Raw genomic sequence first — 18,963 nt, 5'->3', positions numbered from 1 at the left:
TAGTCATCTAGTAAAATGTCAAACAGATGATGTTGGGCAGTTTTGCTTAATTGGCTCAAGCAAACCGGCTTTCCCCAACCAAGGTCATATTTTTCGTTTTCCAACATTGCTGTGAGGTCACAGGAGAATGTGCGCACTCTGAGATCCGGGGCACTTGTGCTCCGGCTGGCTTTGAGGCTGTGTTGAGCACACCCCTCTGGAGAACGCAGACTCCAAGCGACAGAGCTTCACTTGAGGCCGGAGGAGGCTCCCTAGATGGACGAGAAATTGGTTTGAAATCCCACCGAGCAGAAAGAGAATGCAAAGTGACGTCGTACAACATTACGGTGGAGAACAAGCAAGGTGCTGACGTGGGGTGCGGCCCCGGGAGGGCCCCGCCTTTGGGAGCTGATCCCCGTGCATTTAGTAGAGCACGATGCGCCCTCGCACACGCACACGCACACGCACACGCAGTGTCGTTCGTCCACTGACCAAATATCCACTGAGCACCTGCCACGAGCCAGGAACCGTGCTGGTAGCTGCGACCCGGCCGCGCAGTCTGGACAGGTCCCTGCCGGGTGGCGCTGACATTCCGGTGTGCGACCGGAGTACGTGAGGGGCCCGCGCACAGACCAGAAGCCTTCGGAAAGCATTCACGCGTTCTGAAGACAAACAGTCGGCTAATGTGACTGTCGGGGACGGAAAGCAGCGTGACACCCGACAGTCAGAGGAGGCTGTGGTGGGGGGGAGGTGACTTCAAGCTGAGAGCCGAGTGGTGAAGCACCAGCGAGGGGGACTGCGGGAGAGCGCGGCAGACAGCGCTCAGGGAGGGCTCCGCGGTCCCGCGGGTTTGAGAAGTCCCCGTGGCTTGAGCAGAGCAGTGGAAACGAGGTCTGCGGGGCTGGCAGGGGTGGAACCCGCAGGGCTTCGTGCGTCAGGGGCGGGGTGTGGCCTGTATTCCAAGAAGGGGTTTCTCAGCCTCAGTGCTGTGCGCCTTCGGGCTGGACAATCCCTTCTGCGAGGGGCTGTCCCGGGCGCTGTCCCCAGTTGAGCAGCGTCCCTGGCCTCTGCGTGTGAGGTGCAGTATTGCCTTCATCCCCCACAGCCCGTTACGACAACCCAAATTGTCCCTAGATGTCGCCAAATGTCCCCTGGGCACCCAGGCCAAGAGCCATCACTCCGAGAGGAGGGGAAGGCCGCGGCGGGGGCTGCTGAGAGGGGCTCTGGGGCCTGGACCCTCCTTCACCGGCTGGCCTGCTGCCTCCTTTCTGTTCAGGCCCCTGGCTTCCCACCAGAGCGTGCTCGCCCAGAGGCTGCCTGGTGGGCTTCTTCTTGTCATACGTGCCTCTGCTCATACGCTCTTCCCGAACCAGCCCGTCCAGGCCAACTCCCCAGCCCCAGCCTCGCTCCCCGCCGCCCTGCTTGGTGACAGCCTCGTCGTTCCTGAGCTCCCTGGCGCCATCCGCCGTCTGCTGGGAGGAGAGCCCCGCAAGTGCAGGCATCTTGTCTACAACCTTAGACCCCTGAACCCGCGTCCCGACCCGGACCTGCGTGTCCCCGCTGCCCAGTAAACGATGTTCCCTACTGAGTAAGACTGGCCCTGCCTCTAGCCCACTTGGTGACAGATGCTGCGGCTGCCCCACCCTTCCCAGGCAGGCCAGGTGGCCCCTACAGCCAGTCCAAGCCCAGGTGGGGCGGGAGCAGCCTCGGCAGTGACGGAAGGGCGTTGTGCGCGCCAGCGTCCTTGGCCTGGCGGGGGACAGCGCTGGGGTGTGCTCCTCGCAGCAGGACTGGGCCTCAGCTGTCCCCAGCGCAGCCTGTCACGCGCACGCCTGTGTGGCTGCCCGTCCTCCCGCCTCACTTCTCCCACCCCTCCTGGCGTCGCCACCCGTGTCAGTTTGCTAGCGCTGCTGTAGCAAGCCTGGTGGCCCAACACGACAGAAATTTATTCTCTCACGGTCCTGGAGGTCAGAAGTCCAAAGGCAGGGTGTCGGCCGGGCCACGCTGCCTCTGCAGGCTCCGGGAGACTCCGTTCCTTCCCTCTCGCAGCTCCCGGTGGCTGTCGGCCATCTGCGGCATTTCTTGTCTTGCGGCCGCCTCACTCTAATCTCTGTCCCTGCGTCTTCTCCTCCTGTGTCTGTTATAAGGACATTGGTCATTGTCCTTAGGGCCCACCCAGGTGATCTGGGATGATCTCAAGATCCTAATTACACCTGCAAAGATGCTTTTTCCAAATGAGGCAACATTCACAGGTTCCAGGGATTCGGACGTGGACACAGCTTTTGAGGGTGGGGGACAACCTGCCCTCATACAGTGTTTGCAATCAAATCTCAGGGTTGGCTTCTGGGGGATCCAGGCCAGAGGTGGGTGACCTCAGCAAGCCACATGCCCCAGTCTGAGCCTGACGTCCTCATTTCCACAGCAAGCAGACGGGCTGGATGGTTTCCTGGTCTCTTTGGTGATGGGGTTTTCAGTAGCTTCTTGGCCAAGGTGATGGTGGTGGGAGGTCGTCGAGACGTGGGATCCCACCAGGTGGCAGCAAGGGGCTGACACCCAGTGGATCTGTGGCACCCAGGGAGAATTCCCACTGCTCAGAGGCGTGTGACCAGGTGGCGCTGTGGTGGGATGATTCCGACCATCTGGAGTGCCAGGGAAATGCAATTACCGTTTGTTTTTAAATACAAAGGAAGTGTTTAAAGGCAAAACACCCCAACAGGGACGTCTGTACTTCTGGGCGCTTGGCTGGGAGCACGGGCCTGTTTGCGTGGTCCTGCGTGAGGCAGGGAGGCGGTCCACAGGGGCACCCCCCGAACGTGGAGTGCGAAGCCCTGGGGAGGACGGGCTCTCACGCGGCTGCCTGTCCCCCACCCCCGCCAGCTCAGCGGCCTGCTGCAGGTGTGCATTCGCACGGGAGCCGAGACCCAGGCCAAGTTCTCCTCCGTGGAGCTGCTGCGGGTGTGTATTGCGGTAAGAAATGAGTGTCCAAGAGGAGGGAGAAGTTACCCCTGGCGGGACTTAGGCAAGTGTTAGCTCCTTTTACGTGTGGGAGGGATTGTTTTGAAAGCCCAAATCTGACCAGTCACTCCTTTTCTTAAAACCCTTATTTACAATACAATTTAAAGTCCTTGATGTTGAATGTGAGGTTCTTTAAAAAAAACAACAAAATTCCTTAAGGGCAGTTTCCATACACAGAAAAAGGCAATTCAGTGGCTTAATTTGGTTTCTAAACATTAATATTTGAGTGAGTAACGTTGTAAATTAAAAAAATAGTCTAAATCTTCTTTAAAAACTTTTATATTCAACTTATAAATCTCACTATTCTTTGAACAGAAGTCTAGCCAATTCAAGTAATGGCTTTTAAGGGCCTTTGAATAGTGTTTGGTCCCATTTACAAACTTAATTAAACACTTTAAAACATTTTAAACTGCATTTTAAAATTTAATATATTCAATTTCCTTTTTAAGTACCACAATGATCTGATTTAACAAACAACTTTTTCTGAGTTTATATAAATCTATTAGGTTAAACTTATAGTGAGCTTTAAGTTCTCATGACAGTTCCAATGCCACATGTAATCAGTAAGCTTTTAACTTAAAATCAGGTTTCAATCAATTTTTAAATTATACATTTTAAATTAGAATCACAAGCCCAGACTCTATTAATATTGTGAATACTTGAAACACCAAGTACTCAGATTCCTTAACTAAAAATATTACTGTTACAGTTTTGCTTCTCTTAAATATTTTTGTTCTTAATCCTAAATCTTCTAGGGGTTAAAAATACTCTCTGAGAATACAATTATTTTCTCCCCTAACGGAGGTTGCTTATTAACCAGAGACTCGAGCCGGTCGGCCACCCCGACGGGCACACGGGGTCCCTGTGTCCCAGCTGTCAACGGCGACTTCGCGACTCAAGAGCAGGGCTTGGTCCTGTCAAGAAGCCGAGCTGCTCTCTCCTTAGTCAGACTTTGCATTTCTTGGACTCTTGGGAAACTTAAATGTCTTTTCTGCGTAACTCTAAAGAGACCCCTCAAGGCACCATCCTGCATTCTTGTCGTCTTTCTGCTCTAGCACCACGATGACTCTTGAGAATATTGAAATTATATTGGGTTGAATTCTGCAAATCTCAAGCCTCTGTGTGGCCCTGTCACCCAGCTTCAAGGCCGCACTGCTGACCCCTGGCCAGGTCCACGAGGCCAAGCTGTCCTTGCTTGTCCCTCTAGGTCATCCATCCCTCTATTCATTGAGCTCCAGCCATGTGATTGTTCTTTCTAGTCCTCAAGTGGCCCAAGCTCGCTCTGGCCTCAGGGCCTTTGCACTTGCCATCCTCCCTTTCCTGGAAGGCTCTGGACTGGCATCATCCCCGCATGTCAGGTCCCAGCTCCCACGTCACACCCTCACAGATGCCTTCTTCAGCCCTCAAGCATCACGCTTTCTGCCTCTTGCCCCTGCCCACCGCACAAATCATATCCTATATTGTATTACAATACTCTGTTTCACTGTCTTCATTTCTGAGCTTTTTCTTGTTTATCATCTGACATACCCACTGGAATGTGAGTTCTTTGAGCTCTCGGTCCTTGTTGGTCTAGTTCACCGCCGTGAACGCCAACACCTAAAACTGTGAATGAATGAATGAATGAATGGGAAGACAAATGACTATTAACCTGTGCTTGGTTATTCTCCTCTTCAGACCTGTGTTCCCGAATGCACTGATCCCCTCAAAGTGGGGGCCTGTCCCAAGGGCTGGCCCAGCTGTGGGGAGATAACCTTCAGCGACTATCAGATGAGATACAGAGACAGCACCCCCCTTGTTCTCCAGGGGCTGAACTTGAACATACAAAGCGGGCAGACAGTTGGGATTGTCGGAAGGACGGGTTCTGGTGAGGACAAGCTCTGCATTTGTTTCTTTCAGGTTGTTTTTTTGAATTTCCCCTGGACGCGCCGGTTACGCCACACTGGGAGTGACGTGTGTGTGTCGGGTGGGCTTTATCTTCTCTCAAGTCTCTTTGCCGTAAAGTAGCATTCGGGTCGAACAGATGTGCAGAGATGGAGCAAACACACGCCAGTCTTTGCATTAATTAAATGAGAATCACGCTGGCGAAACAAGGCGCAGAGGATGGGCTGTGTGCTCAGGCCCCTGCAGGGGCGACAGGTTAGCTGCATTAGGGCAGCCCGTCCCCCTGCCCCCAGAAATTTCTATCTGCGCAGTCACGCGCACAGAGACATGTGCATTGCGTTGAAACTTCCCTTTATTGAACACTTGGATATCACGGAAGTACAAACTGCTGTTTGGTTTGTTCTTGCTTTCACTGTTCCCAGGAAAGCCGTCGTTAGGAATGGCCTTGTTCCGCCTGGTGGAGCCAGCCAGCGGCAGGATCTTCACTGATGAGGTGGACATCTGCACCATCGGCTTGGAAGACCTCAGAACCAAGCTGACTGTGATCCCCCAGGATCCTGTCCTGTTTGTAGGTACAGTAAGGTAGCTGTTTTTGATCATTGTGCATTCCTATTTTTGGAAGGTGAAATCAGACTGACCAAGAACTCTGTGATGTCCCCAGGACGTGGCAGGCCCGGGGCTGTTCTCCTGAGGGAAGCAGCTTCCCTAGGTGCTCACAAGCACTGCCGGCGCCTGTTTCTGGGTCAAACCTTGGGAGGGCTTGGGATTACCTGTATTTAATAAGCACATTATTAATAATTAAGTAGGCAAGATACTTATATACATAGGCTGAGCAGATATTCTGGTGGCTCTGGACAGCCTCCTTCATGACTGTGTCTCAGATTCCAACAGGTTTGGCAGTGGCCACTCTGAAAATTGCCCCAGTTTGCACAAGCTATCCCTTGGGAAGGGCATTAATTTATTCGCATTATGGAGTGAACAGAAGCCGTTTCAAGTACAAGAACAGTAGGGTTGCAACTTCTATGGGGCCCGAGATCCGACGTCAGGGCCTAAGGGGAAAGCCACGGTCCCTCCATTAGTGCAGTGCAGCGGCCGTGCCACTCACGGAAGGAACATCTGTCCTGTGGAGGCCAGATGAAGTCGGGGAAGAACTGTGTTTACTGGAGTTCGCGGGATGAAAAATACATCTTGCCTCGTGACTCATTGGACGCACACCCTGCACCTGAGGTGCGCAGCCCCTGCCCGGCCCTGGAGCTGCGCGCTCCCCGTGCCCCCGGGGGCCGAGCGAATGCAGAGGCGGGTTGAGTTGCTCGCCCCCCACCTCTGGCTGCCAAGGCTTTGTGGGTCGGGTCAAACCACTCTGCTGCGCCGGGCTCTGGGAGGCCCTGCTGTGCCTTTCTCAGCACCTAGCTCAGTGCTGCCTCTTGGCAGGGTTTCCCACGTCCCCGCTCGCCTCAGTGGTCCTGCTCCATCACAGAGATGTGGGTCTTCGGTCTCCTGGTCGGTATTTTACGGACCGCGGTTCAGGCTGAGCACGGCCCTCGGAGCGCAGGGTCAGCGTGTGCCGCCTCCAGCTCTGCCCAGCGCGCTGCAGAGAACCTGCCGCATCCAGCCTCCTGTCCTCGGCGACGCAGCTGCCTCTCCTCTCCTTCGTTGCAGGTACAACTTGGATCCTTTCGAAAGTCACCCCGACGAGATGCTCTGGCAGGTTCTGGAGAGAACGTTCATGAGAGACACAGTAAGTCCTGGGCTGTTCGGACGAGCATTTCCCAGCACCACTGGCCTAGGTTTGGGTTTGACGGGTACCTGGGCCAGGCTTGGCCAGGCTTACTTGTGGGCACCACAAAAGTCAGTGGAGTGCAATTGCTGGCTGCTGTTCATTAAAGCATCAGTAGGGCTGTGCCACGATCCCATCAGGACGCTACATGCATTACCCTCTGAGATTGGCACTCTTACCCCGATTTTGAAGATGCAGAAATGAAAGCTAAGGGAAGTAACATGTCCAGGCTCGTGTGTAGCAGCATGGAGACTCGAACCCAAGCTCATCTGGTTCTAGAGCAGACGGAATGTGCTACTCCTCTGCCGATGCCTCCTGTGCTTCTCAGACAGACAAACCACAGAAAGACGAGGGGGTGCGGGATGTTCTGGGAATGGCAAGTATGTCTGGTTTAAGGGACTGAATCATCTGTGAGAGGGGACCCTGTCCTGTAAGAGCTGCGCCCGGCCGGGGTCAGCAGAGGAGCATGCCACCTCTGCAGCCGCGGGGGGTGCTTTTCCAGGATCCGGAAGGACGGTGAACATCTCCCAAAGCCACTTTGATCCGGACCTGTCCTGCCCTTCCCTGATGCCCAGGAAACTTCCCCTCCCATCTCTAGTTTTTCCTCGGAAATAGCGAGCCTGCAAGTCGTTTCTGCTGTTTGTGTGTTCTCTGGAACCGCGTGTGCAGCGCTTGTTCTCGTTTGGTGAGTTGTCCGCGAGGTCCTGTGAACCACGCTGCGATTTTCAATCGGTGACGTCTGCCTGCTCCCCGGTCTTTCCCTGGTGCCTGTTTGCAAATTGCAGTGATTGTTGTTTCACACTTTCTTTTCCACAGTAAAATAAAGCAAGCTGATGAATGCTAGAGAGGGGGGCAATCAATACAGATGATGTAGGACAATTTTGTAGATCATCAGCACAAATGTGGCATTTTCTGTGTTTTATAGATAATGAAGCTCCCAGAAAAATTACAGGCAGAAGTCATGGAAAATGGAGAAAACTTCTCAGTGGGGGAACGTCAGCTGCTTTGTATGGCCCGAGCGCTTCTCCGTAATTCAAAAGTAAGAAAACAGCACGGAAAATGGATTGGTCAAATTTTGGATATTTCCTGTGGCGCCGCTCAATCCAGGAGGCAGAGCTGCGCGTTTGTCTTTCAGCAAAGAGAGAGCAATTGAGCCATTTAAAAACCAATCACTTTTTCTTAAGACAAAGTTGTGAGGGATAAAAATTGAAAAATAACAGCCATTTACAGCAGTAGCACCTTCCTCCCATGGGCTTCCCCCTGGGAGGTCTTGCTTAGGTATTCTTTCTGCTCTCCTAAGTGGTTTGAGTTTGAAAAATCTGCCTCTCATCTTTTTCCCTCTGTCCCCGAACAATTCCCCGTCTTGATAAACAATACCCAGGACAGCCGAGGCCATCAGAATGGCAGGGTATGTGAAACGTAAAATTCAAAGTTATTTTTCTTAATGACTTAGCCACCCTTGCTTACTGATTTCCGGGAAGGGATTACTGTTGCTTTAGAAATCCCGTTCTCTGAATCCTCACCGAAGGTGCAGCCCGTTATGCGCTAACGTCAGGGGACAGGGAATCGGCATGTACTCGGTGCCCACTGTGGCACTTGTCGCTGCTAAGTGGTTCATGTGCCATCTGCATGTCATGCTCATACTAAGGCACGACCCCCTTTCACATATGGCGGACACAGCCTCGGGGAGGTTAAGTAACGTGGCCAAGGTCAGCAGAGCAGGGGGCTGTGTTAGTTCATTCTGTGTTGCCGTAAAGGGAATACCCAAGGCTGGGTAATTTGTAAAGAAAAGAATTTTATTTGGCTCATGGTTCTGCAGATGGTACAAGAAGCTTCACACCACATCTGCTTCTGGTGAGGGTTTTAGGAGCTTCCAGTCCGGTTGGCAGGTGAAGAGGGAGCAGGTGTCACGTGGCGAGAGAAGCAGCAAGAGAGGGACGCGGTGGTGCCAGGCTCCTTTAAACAGCAGCTTTCGCGTGAGCTGACAAAGGGAGGGCTCACGCAGTACCGCAAGGGTGGCGCCAAGCCATTCCGGGGGCACCGACCTCCGTGACCCAAACACCCCCACCTCCAACACTGGGGATCCCATTTCAACATGAGATCTGGAGGGGCCAAACCTCCAAACCTCCAGGCTAAGTTCAAGTGTTCTGATTCGCAAAATCAAATCAGCCCTGTGACGGGCAGAATAATATGCTCCCCAACCTGCCCTGTGCCAGATGTCCACGTCCTTCCTGATACCAGGACCCGTGAACGCCTTACCTCACCTGGCAGCATGGCGATGGGACTCTGCAGATGTGGTTAAGGATCTGGAGACGGGGGCCTGTCCTTGGATCTGGGCGAGCCTAGCGTATCCACCTGGGTCTTTACGAGAAGGAGGCCGAAGGGTCGGAGAGAAAGAAGGGGATGTGACGCCACGAAGGGGCCATGGGCCGAGGAAGGCAGGTGGCCTCTGGAGAAGGCAAGGAACCGCTTCTTCCCTAGAGCCTGCAAAAGGAACGCAGCCCTGACAACGCCTGGATTTTAGGACTTCTGACCTAGAACTGTAAAATCATAAACTTGCATTGTTAAGTCTCTGTTTGTGGTAATTTGTTACCGCGGCAATAGGAAATGAATATAAGTTTTGTTATCATGCCCCATGCCAACTCACGTTAGCACCGCGGATACAGCCTGTGCAGTTTCTTCCTACCAGTTTGTAGGGTTAGAACAGCCCACTTACAAAGAGGAGTAAAGAATATGCAACCACGTTCCTCCAGCAAATTCCTCTGAGAAAGATGAGGTGGTGTGATGTGACTTTTATTTTGCTCTTGTTTTTCTAACTTTTTGAGATGAATGCTTAGCTCCTTAACTTTCAGCTCTTCCTCCTCCTCCTCCTCCTCCTTCTCCTTCTCTTCCTCCTCCTCCTCCTCTTCTCTCAATAAATAGAACCGGTAGTACCCTCTTGGCATAGCTTTTGTTTGGTGTGAATCCCACAACATTCCTTCCTCGACAGATCGTTCTCCTCGACGAAGCCACCGCCTCCATGGACTCCAGGACTGACGCGCTTGTTCAGAGCACCGTCAAGGATGCCTTCAAGGGCTGCACGGTGCTGACCATCGTCCACCGCCTGAACACGGTCCTCAACTGCCACCGAGTCCTGGTCATGGAGAGTGGGAAGGTGCGGGAAGCTGCCGTGGGCATTGCCTCCCCGAGGCTTCAGTGGTCTGGGACGCACGCTGGGTGGATCTTTTCTGACAATTTCAGTTCTTCCTCTCTGACTTACAGGTGATCGAGTTTGACAAACCCGAGGTCCTTGCTGAGAAGCCAGATTCGGCATTTGCCGTGCTGCTAGCAGCAGAAGCGGGACTGTAAAGGTCCCCGAGGCCGGCTTTGGAGGGGGAGGAGGCCGTGTGGGATGGGCGGGCTGAGTCGCAGGAGGGGCTGTCATCCCAGCAGGCAACCCTCCCCCGGGCCCTCCCTCCTCTGGGGTCCAGGCTGAGCTGGGCCGAGGCTGCGTCGCCTGCCTCCCCCCGGCCCCGGCCCGCGCCACCTCGCCTTGCTTGGTGGGCCTGGTTGGTTCTGGGTGAACAGAGGCCGACGAAGCTCGTGGATTAAAAACCTGCCCTTCCCCTTCTGAAACCCCAAGGGTCCCTCCTGTGTCCCAACCAATGCCACCTCAGCGCTGGGAACGGAAACACTGTAACTCGCAGCCAGAAACCTGTCAAAGGAAGCAGAATGCCCAAGGATGGAGTTTGCAGAGGTTTCCTTGCCTGTTAGAAGGGAAAAGAGCAGAATTTTCTTCCTGTTTAACTCGCACCCACTTCTGTCTTGACTGCATGACAAGTGGTAACTACACAGATCCGTGGTAGGAAAGACTCATTACCGAGTTTGGCCAAAGCATTTTTTTAAAATCATATCGTATGTTCCAATGGACCTATTAGAATAGCCAGGAAAACAAAATGCTGGAGTTTCTCTATAAATGACATTTTTGTATCTTCTTTACTGATCATTAAAATGCAATAGAAAATTAAACTACCTGAAGTGTGGCCTTGCGATCATTTTACTGACGGCATTCCGACCTCCGTGCCGTTTCCGCTCAGAGACCCTCGCCACCTTCTCCCTCGACTCATGGTAAACGTTCCCGATCGCTCGCCAAACGCAAGGCTTTCTCCCAACCCCTAGCTCGGCTCTGGCAGATGCAGTAAGGTGTATTCCCAGGAGCCCAGGAGTGAGTGCTGCTAATTCATGGTGACATTTGAGAAAAAACAAAAAAACTAGACAGGCCGTGGCCTCTTGCGCCGTGTCTGCCAGGGGCGCGCTGGCACTGCTGGCTGTTTCCATTCCCCAGGATCCAAGCCCCGCATGTTTCCAGCGAGGCGTCCTCCCTTACTTTCCGGCTCGAGACAGAGCTCAGGGCAGCGTGGTCAGTGATGCTTCCGTCCCACGTCCCCCGCCTCACTCCCCTGCCCCCAGGTCCCCCGGGCATGGAGGCAGGCAGTGCCTGGCCCACAGGAGCGCTCAGGAAACACATGTGGCACGCAGGAATGACACCTCTGAGGAACTTGTTCAGACACAGCTGCAGAGCCTGGCGAGTCCCCTCCCAGGTGCCTTTGCATGTTAAGGGCTGAGATTTCTGGCAGACAAGTGACAGCCAGCATCTCAAGGGCTGGGCTCGTGGGGTTTGCTGCCGACCCACCATTCTCCAGCTCTCCTCCGGCTGGGTCTGGGCAGGTGTCTTCCGGACCAGAGGCGAGGCAAGCACACCTGGCCCTGGGTGGAGCTCCAGGCTGGCAAGTGTTAAAGCCCTGGCTCGGGCAGCTTGGAGGTGATTCTGTCATCAGCAGAGGGTGCACACTGAGAACGTGGCTGCAAAGGACGTGAGCCAGCGAGATCCTTCCATGGGCAGCTCTGTGCCAAGTTTGCATCTCTTGGTGAAGGGGCACGGTGTGTCTTTACATGATCTGAAAAGGACCCCATGGTGTGTGACCCTGACCGGGCCTTCAAGCCCACATCCACACGGCTCCGGAGCAGCTGCTCAGGCAGAGCACAGTCACCACCTCGACAGTCATCGCCGATGACACCCCCGGTACGGCAGCCAGCTCTGGCAGTCCCTGCCAGCCGCGGGAATCCGTGCCAGCTGAGCAGTGCGTTGGGGGGGATGCTTCATTTTCTACCAACTGGGCACCAGCCAGCCGATCAGCCTGTGATTTCCAGGAGGTGTTTCAGTGAGGGCAGGGGTTAAATGACAGCAATCCCTGCTACTCATTCGGATGCACCGAAAGATGAATCACCTCCTACGACTCCTTTTCTGCCCACGCCCTCCTTGGCTTGCACCAGCAGAAGAGAATCCTGGCGTTGAGCCTGACATCTGCTGAGACCCGCAGCGTGCCAGGCACCATGATAAGCATTTTTCCATGAATTATTCCACTGAATCCTCATCTCACCCTGTGAGATGGAAACTGGGGTTGTTGAGGTTAGTCAGCTACACATGCACAGCAAGGAGGGGCAGGGACAGGATCTGCGCCCCCAACAGTGTGACTCTAAGGGCCCTGCACAATAGAGCCCCTCCTGCCCTTTCCCCGTGGCCTGTCGCAGGGACGGCAATGGCCGTCAGCATCGTACGTGAGGGAGCATGACGGCCGGAGGGTGGCTGGGTGCCCGTGCAATGGCGTGGAGCAGCGTCAGCAAACCCCTCCCCCCACTCCCACCCGGCTGTCCCTGCAGTGTCAGCCGGGGAGAGACTGTGTCGAACAATAATAACCATTTAGCAGCATTCCTCAAAACACAAGCGTAGTTAATCGAACCCTCACCATATCCCTGTGGGGTAGGTACCGGCTATGATCTGAATGTCTGTGCCCAAATTCATGTGCTGAAATTTAATCATCAATGTAATGGTGTTAAGAGGCAGGGCTTCAGGAGGTGATCAGGTCACCTGTAGTGTGGTTGGAGCCCTCACGAATGGGATTAGTGCCCTTATAAATAGGCTTGAGGGAGCTTGCTCACCCCTCCCGCCATGTGAGGACACGTAGAAGCCACCATCTACGAGCAGTGGGTCCTCACCAGACCCCAATCTGCTGGCAGCTTGATCTTGGGCTTCCAGCCTTCAGAACTGGGAGCAACAAATTTCCGTAGTTTATAAATTACCCAGTCATATATTTTTGTTATATCAGCCCAGACAGACTAAAACAGTACCAGTGTTATCCCTATATCACTGATGAGGAAACTGAGGCACTGAGGAAGTAATGTGACCAAGGTCACCCTGCTGGTGGGGTTTGCGTCCAGGCGGGCTGACTCTGACCATGCACTCTGAGACGCCGTGCGACGCGGCTGGAAACCTGAGCCGCTCCTGGTCGGGACGGGCAGTGTTCAGGACTGTAAGGTTGTAAAGGGTCAGAACAGATTCAGCTGTGCGTCAGCAACAAACGACCTCAGATCTCGGTGGTTTATTTCTTGTCCATGTGACACGTCCATCACAGGCGAGCTGTGGCTGTGCTTTTTATCCTCATCACTCTGTGACCCAGGCTGACAGAGAACATCACTGGTCTTGTGACAGAGAGCAGAGGGACACGGCAATCAGATGTGACACTGCCACTTCCACCCACGTTTCAGGGGCAAACGAGTCACATGGCCACTCCTGAGTTCCACAGGGTGGGTGGTGGCTGTGGTATGTACCCCACTTGCAGAGAGGGGCACCCCAAGGCACAAGGGCCAAGCTTATTCCTTCAGTAAGTTCTATCACCTTCCTTTTGGGAGGGGCAAATATTTTTGGACACTACTACAACCTACCATAGCCTGGGTTTGGGTCTTGGTTCTGCCACTGAGCAGCTGTGTGATCTGGGGAAAGTAGCTTGCCTTCTCTGAGCCTCTTCTCTCTACTCTGTAAAATTTGGGGGGTTTGAACTGAGTGCTAAGGTCTTTTATTGTCCTGATTTCCAATATAGGGGAAACAAAAAGGAAATACGAAAACAGTTTCTAGAGCACTAACAGTGTTCAGAGGGAATTATAGCACCCTCTAAATGTAATTAAACATTTTCTTAAATGTTACATTTGTAAAGTAAGTTGAATAAAGTTTAACTGAATTTGGAGCCTTCCCCTAGTGTCAACTTTGATGCTCATTAGGAAATAAGAAATTCTTTGAAATTTCATTCTCATCTATTTTGGTGCCCCGGCTTTGCTGTGCTCTGACTCCATTTGCCTATTGGGGGATCTTATGCTTGATGTTATGAATTAGAACCTCGTGAATATCCTTTGTTAGATGCCAACGGAGAACGGAATAAGGCACTTACAGGCACAGTCGTTATAAATGAGTAACAAATGGCCTGTGACATGTTTCGGAGTCAGTTGTGTCCTGAAGCTAACTCTGAGGATAGATGGTCTAGAGCAAGTGTGGCAAACTACAGCCCGCAGGCCAAACCCAACCTTACACCTGCTTTTGTAAATAAAGTTTTATTGGAATGCAGCCATGCTCGTTTGTTAATGCATTACCCAAGACAGTTCTCACATTCCAACAGCAGAGTGGAGGGATTGTGACCAAATGTATATCCTCAAAGCCCAAAATATTTACTATCTTGTCCCTTTACAGAAAAAGTTTGCCGGCTCCTGGTCTCAGGCATTGGCCTGTGCGAGGATTCCCGGGCGAGGGCAGTCTGCTGGCCGCGGGGCGGGTTCTGGAAGGCACTCCCTGCACGGCCCCGGCAGTCATCGTGCGGCCATGGAGCAGGTGGACAGGTGGGTGGAGCACAGGTGCTTGCTGGTTTAGCAACCCTGAAGTCACCCTACCCATCTCATTATGAGAGGACACACCTGGCTAATTGTTTAAGCGGCTTGAGTGGGGCTTGCTGCTACTTGCAGCCAAAAGCATCATAAATGATGCAGAAGACCTGTGCGGGCCTCCTTCCTGGGAAGAGCTGATCCTCCCTGAGGAAAAGAGAACCTCAGTCTCCACCCTGGGAGTTACACCCACTTCCTCCAACTTCCATGTGGCCCAAACCAGCACTAATTCACCTCCAAGCAAGGGGGAGTTTCCAATTCTCCTCTCTCCTCGAAGCTTCATGCCATTTATGAATACAATACTTCCTTCTCCTTCCCTTCCTACTGCCCGAGTTCAGAAAAACTCGGAAAGAGCTCACAGATTTTGTTCTTGCTATTCGAGTGAATGGATCTGAAATTGGCATGGCATTGTTGGTAAAAATGTGAAATGTTCTTTGCTAAGAGCTAGAATCACTCTGGTCAGTACAGCATGATTTAAAATGAATTGAAAAATGCTGGAGGTCAGTTTGGGGTCAGATGGACGATCAAAGAAATCACTTTTCTTTTGGCCCTGTGTAGGAGGTCACCTCTGGGTGAAGCCAAATCAAGCACTAACGGCTTCAAATAAATGCTGATTTCCATGGAGAGGTCCTGCCTGACTTCATGACGTGCATGTTCATGGCTTCTGCTGAAAGCTTCCCTCGCTGGGACCCGCGATCAAGGGCCAGGCCCGTCAGCCCCTGCTGTTTCAGCACAAACACAGTAGCAGCCGGCCTGGGCTTTAGCCCCAGCTCCGGGAGCCGCGGGAGCTCCGGGCCTGGCAAAAATCCTTAGCTTGCTTTTTGGCAATTGTTCTACATTGCTTTAATATTTTTTATTATAGTAAAACATACACTATATATATATATATATATATATATATATATATATATATATCTAATGCCACTGAAATGGTTAAAGTGGTAAAATATATACAGCATGAAACTTAGCATTTTAACCATTTTAAGTGCATAGTTCAGTGGCGTGAAGTGCATTCGCGTTGTCTTGCAACCATCTCCACACCCATCTCCAGACATTTTTCATCTTCCCAAACTGAAATTCTGTAGCCACTAAAGCCCCAGTCCCTGCTCCCCCAGCCCTGGCCCCCACCGTTCTCCCCGCCGTCTCTGGGAATCTGGCTGCTGGAGGCGCCTCGGCTAAGTGGAATCGTGCAATGCCTGTCCTTCTGTGTCCGGCTTGTTCCGGTTAGCACGTCTTCAAGGTTCATCCATGCTGTGGATGCATCAGAGTTTATGAGTAATTCCATTTTAAAGCCATCTTAATAAGTATGAAGTGGTGTCTCGCTGTGGTCTGATTTGTACTTCTCTAATGATTAGCGGTGGTGTGCGTCTTTTCATGTGCTTATTGGCCTTGCACTTTGTTTAAAGAGAAATGGACACAGCTCCTCTTGCAAGGTTCCTTCTTCACTACAGCGTTCTCGAACGAGTGTTCTCACTGTGTCAATATGGACAGGCGTGTAGAGACTACAATTATTAGCTACGGGCTAAGCACCTGGCATGTATCAGATCATTGAACCTTTAAAACCACTCATGAGGTAGGAATGATTCTTCCTGCTTGCTCGGGGAGCTTGTGCACCTTCCCAAGGTTACCCAGATGGCAGGTGGAGGAAACTGGATTCTTACCCCAGAGTGGCCCTCTCAGTTCAGTCTTCACTTTACAGATTAGGAAACCGAGGCCTGGAAAGCCTAAAACTGGTCCATGTTCATCCAAAGAGTGGTAGGAGGAGGATCAGGATCCTGAGTGCCAACTTAGGGCTGTGTCCATGACACCACATCACACAGAGCGTTCTCCCAGAAGGTAGTAAAAATAGTTCTCCCCTCCCCCCAGGCAGTTTATCATATTGGGGAAATGACTTAAAATTACCAAAGAACCTACAGTAAAATACCAGAGGATGGCATGTGAGATTAGGTGAGCTCGTCCATTCATCCTCTCATTTATTTGTTCGCTCATCAGTATTTCATCTGATCCTTCATTCTGTTGGTCTTTTCTTCTGTTGGAAAACGAGCGCGAGCTAAGGTTGGAAGAAGCAAGAGTGATTCTGGAGATGGCCAATGGTCCTCGTGGGACAAGTATGGGCCAGGATGGCGGCAAGGATGGGGAAACGCGTCGTGCCTGGTTCCTGCGGGGAGAGCAGCCGCACAGAGAGCTGGCAGAGGGGGTGGGCCTGGCCGAGAGGGCAGCCAGCGACTGCCTAACCAGGGTGAGAACTGCTTGGAAAATTGTCGGGTACTTTCCTGTCTGATGTCCACACACAGTTGGTGACCACCAACAGCTTGGATGCAATTGGTGACGAGAGAACACTTTGTTGTAGAAACAATTAGGGCGGGCATTTGGGAAGAGCCCATTAGCGATGAAGGGAGTATGGCCAAAGAAACTGGGTCCCTGACAATTCCCCTGCAGCAGAGCCAGCTAAGTCACAGGAGAGAAATGGGGCTGGTTCCACCACATCACCCCCCAGCACAAGATGGACATCCTGAGGGCCAACACTGCCAGCGACATGCAAAGGTCATGCTTGCCAGTCCGCAGTGATGCTCTCTGCCCTTGCCAGAGGGAAGCTCTTTTCTGGGCATGTGGTGGAAAAGACAGGAAAGCCAATTTCTCCCTGGTGCATCCGTTTAAATTATTTACCTCTTTGCTTCTGCAATTGGTAAATCAAAGATCATCTACACTGCAGGATCATTTAGGAAATGATGAGGCCACTCTGTGCAGAGAGCAAATTTGGCTTGGCAACCAAAAAGGTTCTTTGGTAAGCAGTCATAATGGTGCTACAATCCTAATCAAATTCCTCAGTTTTCTCTGATGCAGGGATTTTAGAGCCAAGTGGCCCCACTCTAAGCCAAGGCAGCGTGTTCATATCTGCACTGAAAAACTGGAGGACAGGGAAGTGTGGTGTAGAGCAAAAGGCATGTGCTCTGGAATTCTAGTGAACACCATCCCTCAGTGCTCTGTGCAGATCCCTCCGGCTGGTAGTAAATTTCAGGACACCTTTGCTACCCATGGTCAGTACCTTCACCTCTTCTTCCCAGGACTGCCTAGGGCTGCTGAAGTTGGAGTGCCCACACCCAAGGACAGGTAGAGGGGCTTCAAATTTACATTCCTCCAGGTCAGCTTGGAGCTGGGAGGCCCAGCTCCCTTGTTTTGGGATGATTCCAAAGTGTAACTCAGTGGTCCCCAACATTTTTGGCACCAGGGACCAGTTTTATGGAAGACAATTTTTCCATGGACCAGAGGGGAGGGTGGGGGCATGGCAAGTGATGGGGAGGGGAGTGGCTGTAAATACAGAAGAAGCTTTGCTCACTCACCCACCACTAGCCTCCTGCTGTGCGGCACAATTCCTAACAGGCCATGGACTGGTACTGGTCCAGAGCCCAGGGATTGGGGACCACAGGTGTAACTTACACTTCCAAGTCCCCCTGTGGATTCAGGATGAAGTTAACCTCCATGGGACTTTGCCTGAAATCATATCCTTTCTGGGCTTTTCCTCCTCCTTGTCTTATTAATATTTCCCCAGCCCTTCCAGATTCTCCCTGAGAGCACTTCCTTAATAAATCACAAGCATATAAATCTTTGTGTCAGAATCTATTTCTAGAAAATCTGGCCTATCACAGGGGATCAAAGAAATCTGAGCTCAAACTGAAACCCATCATTTCCAAGTTCCTAGTACCTCTTGGGGATCCCACCCAATCTATTCTCAGCTTAGAAGCTAGGTGGTTCAAAGGATGCTGCCTCTACCAATTGTCTTCAGGGGTTGGCCTGGGATCTAGACCAGGCCCACCAGAGTGTCACATTTCTGTGGTGTTGTGAGAGGTTTGGGCTGCCCACATGACCCAAGCTGGACCCATCGGAGTCAAACCCAAGACTTTAGCTAGAGCTAAAGGGAAAAAGTGAGTTCCCTTTCTTGGATGGTGGGTACCTCTGATGCCATTTTTGATATCTGACACTATCTTCAGGTAGGTAGTGTCAGAACTGAATTGAATTGAAGGACACCTGGCTGGTGTCCCTGTAGAATTGATTGCTTGCTCTGTGTATGGAGAAAACCCCACACATGCTTGGTCACGGAAATCTTCTGTATTGATAGTTGTGGTGTGAGAATAGAGGAAAACAGTTTGAGTTTTTCCACACTCAGTGTCCTCATAAAAGAGGCACAACGGAGCTTGTTTGTCCTTTCTGCCATGTGAGGCACATAGAAGGCATCATCTACAGGGAATGGGGCTTCACCAGACACTAATCTTCTGCAGCCTTGACCTTAGGCTTCCCAGCCTCTAGAACTGTGAGTAATAAATTCCTGTTGTTTATAAATTACCCCGTATTTTGTGATAGCAGCCTGAACAGACTGACACTGAGGCACAGGCAGGTTAAATAACTTGCCCAAGGATCTTGCATTTTTAAAGTACCACTAAATTCTAAAGGCAAGAAGGAACAAGTGATCCAGATGAGAAGGAACCAGCAAAAGAACTCTGGAAGTATGAAGAATCAAATGGAAAGCACACCGCCAAAGAGGAACACCAGCTCTCTAGCAATGGACA

At 51.9% G+C, this 18,963-nt stretch overlaps 1 protein-coding gene across 1 annotated transcript in view; it reads left to right on the top strand.

The window, feature by feature from the left end:
* Window positions 1-10,000, top strand: part of ABCC12 (ATP-binding cassette, sub-family C (CFTR/MRP), member 12) — an 85,207-nt gene extending 75,207 nt beyond the window's left edge. Inside the window, exons 23-29 of the mRNA XM_012655009.1 lie at window positions 2,857-2,946; window positions 4,669-4,858; window positions 5,298-5,457; window positions 6,535-6,613; window positions 7,578-7,691; window positions 9,642-9,806; window positions 9,914-10,000. Coding sequence (XP_012510463.1) covers window positions 2,857-2,946; window positions 4,669-4,858; window positions 5,298-5,457; window positions 6,535-6,613; window positions 7,578-7,691; window positions 9,642-9,806; window positions 9,914-10,000 — 885 coding nt within the window. The remainder of the gene's footprint in view (window positions 1-2,856; window positions 2,947-4,668; window positions 4,859-5,297; window positions 5,458-6,534; window positions 6,614-7,577; window positions 7,692-9,641; window positions 9,807-9,913) is intronic.
* Window positions 10,001-18,963: the final 8,963 nt, after the last annotated feature.

Source organism: Propithecus coquereli, unplaced genomic scaffold (genome assembly GCF_000956105.1).
Source record: "Propithecus coquereli isolate 6110/MARCELLA unplaced genomic scaffold, Pcoq_1.0 Scaffold458, whole genome shotgun sequence".
In the NCBI taxonomy this organism is placed as follows: Eukaryota; Metazoa; Chordata; class Mammalia; order Primates; family Indriidae; genus Propithecus; species Propithecus coquereli.
This window is presented reverse-complemented; position numbering and strand designations above follow the sequence as displayed.